General features: G+C 38.8%; 1 protein-coding gene across 3 annotated transcripts in view; it reads left to right on the forward strand.

Moving 5' to 3' along the window:
* The window catches only part of TMEM245 (transmembrane protein 245), a 101923-nt gene that overhangs the window by 70246 nt on the left and 18727 nt on the right, over positions 1-12950 (forward strand). For all 3 annotated transcript variants that reach the window (XM_025359067.1, XM_025359068.1, XM_025359069.1), the window contains one exon: positions 11516-11616. In XM_025359067.1, the coding sequence (XP_025214852.1) occupies positions 11516-11616 (101 nt within the window). The remainder of the gene's footprint in view (positions 1-11515; positions 11617-12950) is intronic.

Below are 12950 nucleotides of genomic sequence, written 5' to 3' on the forward strand. Positions count from 1 at the left end.
GTGATCTGCCCACCTCGGCCTCCCAAAATTCTGGGATTACAGGCATGAGCCACCATGCCCGGCCAAGACCCTGTTTCTTAAAAAACAAAAAAACAGACCGGGTGTGGTGGCTCACACCTGTAATTCCAGCACTTTGGGAGGCCAAGGCAGGAGGATTGCTCGAGCTCAGGAATTTGAGACAACCTGGGCAGCATAGTGAGACCTTGTCTCTACTAAAAATAAAAAAGATTAGCCAGGCATGGTGGTGTGCATCTGTAGTCCCAGCTACTTAAGAGGCTGAGGTGGTAGGATTGCTTGAGCTTGGAAGATGGAGACTGCAGTGAACTTGGTCACACCACTGCACTGCAGCCTAGGCAACAGGGTAAGACTCTGTCTCAAAAACAAAACAAAATTTAACAATTCAAAGCAGTTTTGATAACCTTCTCTCAAACCTGTGATTTACAAAGATGTAATGGTCTATCTCCATCAGCTTTCCATCAGCAGGATCTTAGACTAGCTCTTAGCATCATGTCACTTGCTTAAGAGAACCCCCGCTTCCACCACCCCCATCTCCAACTTCTTTCAGAACCCTCTGCTGTCAGGATTTCTAGCTTTGCTCCAGAAGGAGAGTAGGTGGCGTTCCTGTTTCTCCTCTGTCCTAAAGCCAAGCTGTGCCCTCCGCGAGGGGTAGATTGGATACTGGAAATGCAGAATCGTTGTTTATCTCTTAAGTTATAGGCTCTGTATGCACTGGAGGTTCTGGCCAGAAACTTTCATTATGACTTCTGGCATCCATGTATTTACAGGCTTGGTTTCTGAATGAACTTCAACTTTTCCTCCCTATAAGCTCTTTCCAGGTCATTGGCTCTTGACTTCCTTTATCTTTTCCTCTTCATCATTTCTGGTAGGGAGGGCCCTTTTGCAGAGCAGGCCTCTCTCAGCCCCTCTTCCAACCCCTGTTCTCATTGCTCATTAACAAGACTCAACTACATTTTTACTTCTTATGCATACATCTCAAATTAAACCCTCCTATTGTCCATTAGAGCTCCTTTTTCTAATATGTTGTTAACCAGGTAGTCTTAAGTGTCTCTTGAATAGTGAATCTTTGGCTGGCATTTCTGTCTCCACATACTTTTAATAAATACCATTGTCTGGAACTAGTCTTCCACAGAAATCTTGATTTCTTTTTTTTCTCTGATAATTGTATCTTATTGATCTTGGTTTATTTTTTCACTGTGTTCATGTAATAGCTAGTGAGAATCCCACTTTGATTGTTAGAAAACCTTCAGTTAACATTCAAACAGGATGCATGCTCCTAAAATATGATGTCTGTATAACTTTTGCTAAGTTCTCTCCCCTTTTCCTACTAGCAAGGCCTGGATAAGGTCTTCACCAATACCTTGTTTGTGCGATTGGCTATCAAGTGGGATTAAAAAAAAATGCTCTTAACACCTATATAGTGCCCTCAGGTATCCACATGGGGGCCATCTGTAAAGATTCCAGATTTCGGAGTATATTATCCAGTGTAACAGCATTTGGGGTGAAGCTGTTTTGAAGGAAGTACCGGCTATAGCTTCCCTCCTAAGTCCTATATGACCATTGACCATCATCTTTACTGAATAAATGAAATGATGAAAATTCTAGCAATAGATTATCTTTGTTTATCTAGGATCTTTCTGACTCAAAAAAGCTTTTGCAAATGCTCTACCAAAAAGGAAAGCTAATCTTTTATCTTCCCAATAGGATAAAGCTGTTGGAGCAGCCATATCAAAGGCTGGTAGGAATTCTCCAGTCAGTGTGGCTTAAGCCAAGCTTTGCAGAAAAATATCTACCTTGTTCATAAAGAACTTCAGGAAAGATGATGCTTCCATTTTCCTCAAGTAACCTTCATTGTTACTGACTCTTATTCTTAGAAAAATTTTCTATTTTCACATCACAGTTTTGAATTTTCTGTTGTTCTGCTTTCTTAGAGCAGACCATCCTTTAAATGTCTGTCACTTTTTTTCTTACCAAATATGCCACCTTTTTTGTTTTAAACTTAATTCCTAGATGTTGTGTTTGCCAGTCAGTGGTAAGTAAAGCTGTTAGTCACACCTAGGTTCAGCTGATTGAAAGCACATATTCTGTTACACCATGATGCCTTCTTTCAAGAGGAGCTGGTTAGGGAAGATCATGACTTATATTTGTGGACATAAGAGGGTGGCACTTAGAAATTCAGGTCTTTGGCTCAGGAGAGAATTTGAGATTAGAAAGAGTGCTGTCATCTACAGGGATATGAGGAAATCGGTCTTTTACAAATTAGATTTGACTTACCTTTTTGGGAGTGCACACACTAATTATGTATTATAACAGTAGCTCATGTCTTGGTTCCATAGTATACTGGAATTTAAAAACCATTTGTTTTATTATCACCTTATTTTAAATACAGAAAAAATTTTAACAACCTTTGGTACCAGAACTATAGTGGAGTGGTTCTCAGAATTGATAGATTTTTATGAATCTGATAAATATGGTACAGACTAAATGGGTTATGGCCTGAGCCATTTTTCTAACCAAAGCTATATCAAGTTATATAATTTTAAGACTGTAATTCAAGGTGATTTTTTTTTGTAATTTAAGTTCCTAGGGCTGTTTCTTTACTGGCGCAAATTCAAGACTTGAAAGGTACAGGTTTTATAGAGATTCCTCTGAAGAGCTTTCTCCTGTGGAGAAGATGGTAGTGAGTTCTCTAAGAGCTCCTGTTGGATTTTTCATCCTGAAGGTTTGTGTTGAAGAGGCAATATGTTTCTTCATGGAAAAAGATTTTGAGGGAAAAATAAGTGGTTATGATTTATAATTTATAAATGACTCTGAAAATACTGTAATGTCCTCAAAGTGCAGTTTAGCCTACAAATATCAGTGATACCAACTTTTATAAGCATCAGTCATTAATCATCATCTATGTTGCAGCTAAGTGGAAATCATTACATTCATTTTTATGATCTGTGAATAAGTCAAAAGTGGAATTGAAATTGGGTGTTAATTGCATGACCAGACAGTGAAAGTGTCTGCTCGTGAAGCTTTGCCTTCCGAAGTATGTGGCTTCTTTATGATCACTATCTCATTGAAGTTTTGAACATTACTCATTATTTTGATTCTGAATAAGTATTCTCAGTTGAATACATTTGCAGTTGGGTTTTCATTTCATGAAGTTTTGAGTCAGTGGCATGCATCCTTTATCCCCAGACCATTTTCCTCTCTTTAGCAGCATGTTGTCTCCTGAATGTATACATCACACCCTTCTTCCCTGATGCTCCCATTCTGCTTGCTCTGGTGGAGATATTGCACATTACTAAGTTGCATGTTGTCACGGCCTCAATGCAATTTAGTGTGTGTGATATTTTCACATGAGTGCATGCACACGGGTATGGCTCTTGCTTGCTGGGATTACAGCTTTTCAGTGCCAGTGGGTGGGCGTCCTGGTGAATTAGATAAGAGAATGTGTATGCCATGCAATTCTCATTTGGAAAGTGAACATGCTTCCCACTGGTACCTCCCAATTTTGGAGAAATAAAAGTGTTTGGATTAAAAAAAGTGAGCGTTGATCATTTGGTGAATCAGTGTTTCCATTTTTTGCTTTGAGCAAATGAAATATTTATTACAAATTCTCATTGATTTAAGAGTATAAACAATATTTAAATGTGTAAGGAAGAATGTAAAGCTGTAAGAAATGTATTTTCATTTATTTGAAGAAATCTTTCCCAACACTGGAATAGAGAAGCAGAAATCTCTTACGCCTATTTGGGGAAATTAAATTAGCTGGAGTTCTTAAATAATAATCAAGACAGTAAAGGTATGCTTAACCTACTTGATGAAAGAATCTCATAAACTTAAGTTTCCAAGGTAAATTACCTTAAAAATGTTTCTTTTAGTTTCTCATTGTGATGCTTTGAAAACTACTAAATTCATTTTAATGGGCTTATAATGGAACTAGTTTTGAGTTACATGTTTACTATTTGCCTATGTAATTGAAACAACCCCTTGTTATTTTTTTAGTTAGCATTAGAGTAAGTGTGCACAATCACTAGGCATTGTCAAGGACACAAAACCATGTATTACTGTATAAAAATATTGAATTAATATTTACTACTGCCATAGCCTCCAGATGATCTAGTGTGATGCTGTCATTCTATGTTTCTCTGTTTCACCACTATTTTGGAGGGTGAGAATGGAAGAATTCCACATAAGCAGCTCATCCCCTGTGCCCCTCAGCAGCTCTCTAGGGCTGAATGCACAGTGTGGCCATTCCCCTCATGCAGGAAATTTAATGTCAGCCAGGTTGCTATATGACACCCTGTGGAGCTGGGTTTCCAGGGCAAATGAATCAAGAAAGGGAAGATGTGACATCTCAAGGGAGGTTGGGGCTGGGAAGGGGTGGATAGAGAGAGATGTGTTAAAGGATACAAAAAAAAAAAAGGATACAAAACTTAGAAGGAATAAGTTATAGCACTGTAGAATGACTGTAGTTAACAACAATAAATTATATAGTTTCAAGTAGCTAGAAGGAAGATACGGAATGCTCCCAACAAAAGAAATGAGGCCAGGTACGGTGGTTCACACCTCAAATCCCAGCACTTTGGGAGGCCAAGGTGGGCAGATCACCTAAGGTCAGGAGTTCAAGACCAGCCTGGCCAACATGGAGAAACCCCATCTCAACTAAAAATACAAAAATTAGCTGGGTGTGGTGGCACGCGCCTGTAGTCCCAGCTACTCGGGAGGCTGAGGAAGGAGAATTGCTTGAACCCAGGTGGTGGAGATTGCATTGAGCTGTGATCATGCCACTGCACTGCAGCCTGGGCGACAGCGTGAGACTCTGTCTCAAAAAAAAAAAACAAAAAAAAACCGAAATGATAAGTGATCAAGATGATAGATATGCCAATTAACCCATCTGATTACTATACATTATATGTATTGAAGCATTATTATGTACCCCATAAATATGTAGAGAGCTGTCAAGGGAGCTGGGGAGTACTTTTCCCACTGGTAATTGTATATGCTGTGTCTCTAAAAGCTGACTGGTCTCTCACACTAGCTCACTTTCTACTTGAGATATGCCATATTGCAGTGAGGCTAGAATACTGGGAAGAGAAATGACAATCCTTTAGAAAAGAGAGTGGAACCAGTGTAAGGAAATGTGGAGGAGGCAGAATTTCACTTTGAACTCTTCACTTCTCCTTTTCTTCATTATTTTTCTTCTTCCTTAGACAGGTAATTCCTACTCAGCTGTGGTCTAAGGCCCTGTGTACACTGAGTTCATAGAGCTTCTCTGGACTGGCTTGTTACTCTCCCCATCCCACTCCTTGCTTCAAATATCATTCCATTAAAAGCAGGTCATCTGATTAAATCCTGAATTGTCTTGTTATTTTTTTCTTACTCAGTTTAGAAAAGTAGCAAGCACAATCTGGTTTGTCAGAAAAGAGGGTTGAGAGCTAAAGTTAAGTGTCAGGAAATGTGTGAAAAAGTAAGTTTCATCCTAGAGTTTATAAAGGATGAAGATCAAGAGCTGGTTAGGAAGAGTTAACATTGTAAACAATCATTTGAAGTCAATTCAAGCTTCTGGTGCAGAGGAGTTATTATTATATATAGTTGTGGAAAGGAGGCATGAATATTCACACCTTTAGTGCCATACGGTATAAATATACAACAGGCTTTATTAGGGGAAAATCCTAGCTGAGAAAAAGCTGATCCTGCCTAACTCTTGGAACTTTTATTCCACAGAGAGGTGTGCTTAGGTGGGGCATAGCTGGATTGGATGCATGATGGCCTGCCTCCCAATAGACAGGAATCCTGCCCTGTAATAGTCTATATATAGTATGGGGCAGGAGAACATCTCTAAGACTATGTAGTAATGGGAGGTCTATGAGTAGGGAATAGGCCTTGTTAGAAAGCGGTGCCTCCAGCTCAGTGGCTGGTGTGTCAGTCTCTTCTTCCATTGAGCTAAATCAGGTCCACCTGAGCTACCAAAAGGAGGGAGGAAAAGAACCTCCAGAGTCTTTGAATTTGATTCTCATCAACTACTGAGTGCTAGAAGAGCTTGGAGTAAAATTAAAGAACAACTGTCAATAATCTTTGAAGAATCACTGAAGAAAAAGGTCCCAGAAAACCAAGAACAGGCAGATATTTTTTGAGACATAAAGGTGGAAGAAGCCTATATATTCCATAAATATTAGACTGGTTAACTTGATGTAAGTGTTCTGTCAATTTCTGCAGTAAGTGCTTGACCACATGGTTGTGAGCAGTTACAAAGGGAAGGGTAATGACCATTGGCACCGTGGATTCACACAGCATAAGTCATACACGGTCACCTTTATGGAATGCCAGAAGCCCACGTCTATCATGATTTTTGCAAGAGAGTTGATGAACTGTATCATAATGTCTTTCATAGATAATAAGACAGGGAAGTACTTATTGAATTTGAGTATGCAAAAAATGTTGACTAACTGGTTGATGTCAACCAATGAATGAATGAAATGGGGAAATGATCTTTCAGTGGTATGATTGTAAGTAATATTCTTGCATTGATTAATGATTTCTGGTAGCCCATTCAAACTATATGGTGCTTACCATTAGTTATATGCCAGATGACGTTTTATTTGACTTTGGGAGTAAATTATTCTAGCAGTCTCTGAAATTTAGGTTCCAAAGAACCCTAGAGACGAATGATAATTATATGCCCAGTATTATAGATTATTTAAAATAACCAAACCAAAACTTGTGTGTGCACAGCATGTAACAGTGGTTGGCACGTAGGGGGTTGTGTGTGCACCTGTAGTCCCAGCTACTTGGGAGGCTGAGGTGGGAGGATCACTTGAGCCTGGGAGGTGGAGGTTGCAATGAGCCAAGATTGCACCACTGCACTCAAGCCTAGGCGACAGATTGACACCCAGTCTCAAAAAAAAATTATCAGCTATACCTTTATTATTAATGAAAGAAGAAAAACAAGTTTAGAAAAAGTCCTTTATAAGAGGGAGGAAGTTCTAGAATTAATGGTGATAGTTGCACAAATTATGAGTATAATAAAAACCACTGAATTGTATACATTAAAATGATGGAATTTGTTATATAAGCTTCATCTCAATAAAAAAATTTTATTAGAAAACAAAGGCAGGAGAGTCAGAATGAAGGAGACATGTGGACAGAAGCAGAGCTGAGAGATGGAGAGAGATTGGAGCATGCCACACTACTAATCTGAAAGATGGAAGATGGGGCCTTGAGCCAAGGAATGAAGGCAGCCTTTAAAAACTGGAAAAGGCTAGTCCAAGTGTGGTTGTATTTACAACTAAATGATCACAACCAGTTACACATTGCTCTGTTGCCTCTCAACTCTCACTGCTTTACTTGGCTAGCCTAAAAAAAAAAAAACTACTGAAAAAGAAGAGAAAACAGATTCTCCCTTAAATCCTCCAGAAAGAATGTGGCATCTTGGTTTTAGGACTTCTGACCTGAATTATAAGATAAAAAGTATGTTTTAAGCCAATTGAGTTTAGGGTAATTTATTACAGCTGCAACAGGAAACTAACACAGCCCACTACATGCCAAGCACAGTTATGTGCTGTGCACATGCAGGTAGCATACCAAAAAGTTTTAGTTTGGTTATTTTAAATTGTAAGGTGAAATAACCTATAATACTGGGCATATAATTATCACTGAATTCCAAGGTTCTATGGAACCCAAAATTCAGAGATTGCTAGGAATAATTTACTCCCAAAGTCAAATAAAACTTCATCTGGCATATAACTAATGGCACACACTATGCCTGGCTAATTTTTTGTAGTTATACTAGAGACGGGGTTTCACCTGTTGCCCAGGTTGGTCTTGAACTCCTGGACTCAAGCCATCCACCTGCTTTGGCCTCTGACAGTGTTAGGATTACAGATGTGAACTACTGCAACCAGCCAGGCAACAAATAAAAATGCTCTATATTTATAGTTTGTAATATAATGTTACATTGTGAAATGGTTAAATCAAGCTAATTCATATATTCATTACTTCACATACCATTTTTGTTGTGAGAACATTTAAGATGTACTCTTAGCAGTTTTAAAGTATACAGTGCATTATTATTAACTGTAGTCACCATGCTGTACAATAGATCGACTGAAATTATTCATCCTAACTGAAACTTTGTACCCTTTGACCGTCTCTCAGCCCCTGGCAACCACATCCTACTCTCTATTTCTGTGAGTTCAACTCTTACATTCCAGATGCAGTATTTGTCTATCTGTGCTGCGCCTGGCTTATTTAACTTACCATAGTGTCCTCCAGGATCATCCACGTTGTTGCAAATGACAGGATTTCCTCCTTTTTTAGGGGGGTGCTGAATAATATTTCCTTGTGCATACACCACATTTTCTACTAATAGCCACTGCTTATTGAGCATCCACTGTGCACTACATCAGTTACTAGGAGCTTCAGATGCATTGTCATTTAGCTTTTCATGAGCTGAATTGTTCTTCCTGCCAGCATCCACTCACATAAAACTGTGAGGTTTAACCTCATACCTTGAGGAGATATGCGGTGCGGTTGGAGGCAGTGGCTTCTGGGTTGGTGTCCGTGGACTCTTAGTTTTTTCTGAATTGAGAGATTAAAGCTAGTATTCGTTATAAAGTTAAATAGATACCATATGACCCAGTATCTCCACTCCTAGGTATTTACAGACGAGAAATGAAAGCATATGTCCCCAAAGACTTGTACACAAATGTTCATAGCAATATTATTCATAATACCCCCAAACTGGAAACACCTCAAATGCCCATCAACTGATGAATGGATAAACAAATTCTAGTCGATCTGCATAATGGAACACTACTCAGTAATAAAAAGGAACAAACTACTGACATACTCAACAATGTTGGTGAAGCTCAAAAGCATTATGCTAGGTGAAAGAAACACCAAAGGTACATGACAACGTGAATGTACTCAACACTATGAAGTGCACACTCAAAATGATTCAGATGCTAAATATTGTGCCATGGATATTTTGCCACAATTTAATACAAAGCTGTATAATGTATGGTTGTGTTTACATGAGATTCTAGAGAAGGCAGAATTATAGTGGCAGCATATCTAATGGCCGTCAGAGGCCAGAGTTTAGGAAGGGTTTGACTCTATATAGAAGGGCATGAGGGAACTTTTTGGGGTGATGGAAATATTCTACATCTTGATTGTAATGATGGTTATAGAATGTTTATATTTGTCCACATTACTGAATTGAATGCTTAAAATTGGTGAGTTTTATTATTTGTAAATCATAGTTTAATAAAGCTGATACAAAAAAGAAGAAAAAGTTGCTAGGAATTTGAGGGAGTTAAATTCTGTTTTCTGGTAAATTGTAAGAGGATTTTTCTCTGCTGTTTTATTTATAAAACTTCTTGTGTGCCAGATCACGAGTAATGAGGTAGAAGGGGATATATTGTCTTCTCATCCCTCACTAGGTTACATGAATATGTTTAGTAACTGCAAACAATATATAGTGCATTTAAAAGTTGCCTTGAGAACATTACCAGCAACCAGTATTCTCAGCGGTGAAAGAAAGAAGACTGTGCTGTTTTCTGCACGTGATCCTTACTGGATTGAGCCTTGGTTACTTGCCACCCAGAGGGGTGATTGAGTTGCAATATTCTGTTGCACCTTTGATGTCAACTTATTTTTGGCTTAAAATTTTTTAAATAACATAAGGTTAAGGAAGGATCATGATAGCTCTATCTTTTCCTCACTGACCTCCCTAGTTCTAGACAAATTCTATACTTTTTTCCTTTTTTTTTCTCTGTGGTTGATGATGTCATTATTCCCTCACCCTCAAAACCTACCTTCTCCCTTGGTCTCCGGGAATACTGCACTCTAGTGATTTTCCTCCTACTACAGAAATGATTTCATTACCTCTCTGGATGTTATTTCTTTGTCTTTAGGTCCTTTATGAAAACACAACCTGTTGCCCTATTTTCTCTCCACTTGCCCCTTTAGGATGTCCTATACTCTTCTATAATTATTCTGGTGCGTCTCAGATGTCTTGTTCTGAATTTTCTATTAAGCCTTGTCTCTTATTTCAGCTGCCTCTATGGTATTTTCATCATCCTTTTTGAGTTCCTGTTGCCCTTACTAAACAAACTCCCCTTTTCTTCCATGCTTCTTCCATTCTGGCCTTCTCCATGTCTTTGAGACACTGCTATTATTTCCCCCTCAGGTTTAAAACCTGAAGCTCTGTTATTTTCTTTTTGCTCTGTCCTCTCTGTTTAGTTGTTGAGCAGATCCTTGGTATTTTCTTTGGGGTCTTTCCCTTCCTTTTGGTATTTTTGATACCACTTTATTCTGGGTTCTTGTTGCAGAGTCATATGGCACCTTTATGACATTGTCTAGTGAAAGCTATTGGTCAGGATGACAAAGCAGATTTTATAATTGGGGAGCCATTCTGCCACTGGATCCATGTCCCAGAACCCTACTAAATGACTGAATCACTAGATTACAGGGCTTGACTTTGCTCCTAACAGTATACCTCTTTTGGGATGCTTTAGAAAAGCTTGGTGTTTCCTTTTGCATGTACAAGGTCTCCTTTGCTGCTAACGTCTTCTTTTTCAACTACAGCTTTTCTCCTGTGGTGAACGTATGAGGGTGCTTTCCCTGCACCCCTCTGCACCACCCCATAGAGTCCAGGTTTTTATGATTTTGTGCTGCCTTGAGATTACTTACAGGTTGCTGCCTTTGTGCTCTCTGAACAGTTCCTTATTTCCCCTCCTTACAGTCCTGCCTTACTAATCTTCCAACTGAAAAACACAGAGCACCTGACATTGCAGATTTTCATGTACTGAATTCCTGTATTAGTCACCAAATATATGTGTCTGTTTTTATCTCTCTTGTATTTTTCTCTCTGATTTTACTCTGGAGTTAGGAATCTTTTTTTTTTCCTGTAAATTCTCTCCCAATGACCTGCATTCTTTGATAGAATTTGTAAGAGATGTTACTTTGTAGGCTTAGTTGCATAGTTTAAGAAACGTAGGAAGGTTTTGTTGAATAAAAGAAAGATGGTGAAATACAAGTTACACTGTCCGTTACTGGCTGTTTCCAAAAGGGGAGGACTGGCCAGAGCCTGGGTTTCTTAGAATTTAAACTGTATTCTTGGAAACATGTTATTCACACTTGATTTTCTTTCCATTTGTTTTGGTGGTGAAATATCTGCTTCAGAGTGAAAAGTTGATGAATTATTTCAGAGAATAGGGTATTTTAAGGTGTTTCAGTTATTTTTTCCATCAGAAATTTAAGGAATAGTTAGTAAATATATTTCTAAATAAAACATATTTCATATTACATGAAGAATAACTTAGTAAATGTATTTAAAATAAGGTGTTTATGTTTCTTTGAAATAAAATGAAAACAGCATTCTCAGGCCAGCAGAAAAATTATGCTATTACTTGATTTGGAATCAAGTGGCCACATGATTCTTCTGAATCATGATATGACACTGTGTTTATTTACTCTTTCTTTTTATCTTTGGGCATTCCAGAGGGGTATTTGATGCTTCCCTCAAAATGGCTGGCTTCTATGGATTGTACACCTGGCTGACTCATACTATATTTGGCATCAATATTGTCTTCATACCATCAGGTAACAACCATATTACACCTTCCACTGTTCTCTGTTTAAGGAAAGTTAAGCCATTTTACATACGTCTAGGAAATGTCTACTTCCTCAAGTTTAAAAAACTAAATTTTTTGGCTTGAGATCGAATCTAGTCCACATTAGGAACAGAAATATGATTTATAATGTGTTTGTTGCTGTATCCGCAGCAGCTAGAACCATACCCAGCACATAGTAAAAATTGCTATTAGTCTGTTCTGTCACTGCTATGAAGAAATATCTGAGATTAGGTAATTTATAAAGAAGAGGTTTAATTGGCTCACGGTTCTGCAGGCTGTACAGGAAGCATAGTGGCTCCTGCTTTGGGGGGAGGCCTCAGGAAACATAATCGTGGTAGAAGGTGAGGGGGAAGCAGGCATGTCTTACATGACTGGAGCAGGAGGAAGAGAGGGGAAAGGTGCTACACAGTTTTAAACAACCAGACTCACGATAACTCACTCACTCACTCACTATCATGAGAACAGCACCTAGGGGTGAAATCTACCCCCCATGATCCAGTCACCTCCTACCAGGTTTTACCTCCAACATTGGGGATTACAATTTGACATGGAATTTTGATGGGGACACAGATCCAAACCCGTATCAGTTGCCCTAAATGTTTGTTAAATGAATGAATGTTCTAGCACTTGGCATAACACGTAGGACATAATTGACTCTCAGTAATGTTTGAATTGAACTGATTGGCAGGGAGCAATGTGTTGTCAAATAGCTTTGTCCATGAGGGATTACATCCCAGGGCAAGATGAATGCTTCTGAGGGCACATAAGCTGCCTCCATACCTCTTAAGATCTGTTGTGGTGGTTCTTCTACTTCTCCTTCCTTTATTTCTATGGCTGCTTGTTTTCCTAAATATCTCTGCCTTCCACATTTGCCTCTACCACTATCTCCCTCTTCCCCCATTTGTCTGTGCTTCCTTCTACATTTTCAAGTTCATTCACGTTCTTCCCTACTGTGATGTTCACAAACCTACCCTCTGGCTTGCAAGCACCTTGTGAGGTGGAGTGGTAGACTTTTCATATAGATGAGAGACCAGTTTTCCAAGGTCACATACCTGGCTTCTGGTAGGACCAGAACTAGAAGCTACATCTGCTTTACTCTTAACCTGGAGAGAAGCCAGATGGAGGAAGAGCGCTTGAACATAACTGCTCTGAACGGGAATGACCTTGAAGCAGGGTCCTTCATCTCAGGATTTTTTCTGTTTATTTTTATTAGAAAGAAGCAAAGCAAAGAATATGCTGAGGTTTAGAAAGTAATTTCTGATCGGGCTTTGGATTCAGTATAAGTTTTGACACATGTTCTGT

The sequence above is a fragment of the Theropithecus gelada genome, chromosome 15, assembly GCF_003255815.1.
Source record: "Theropithecus gelada isolate Dixy chromosome 15, Tgel_1.0, whole genome shotgun sequence".
Classification (NCBI taxonomy): Eukaryota; Metazoa; Chordata; class Mammalia; order Primates; family Cercopithecidae; genus Theropithecus; species Theropithecus gelada.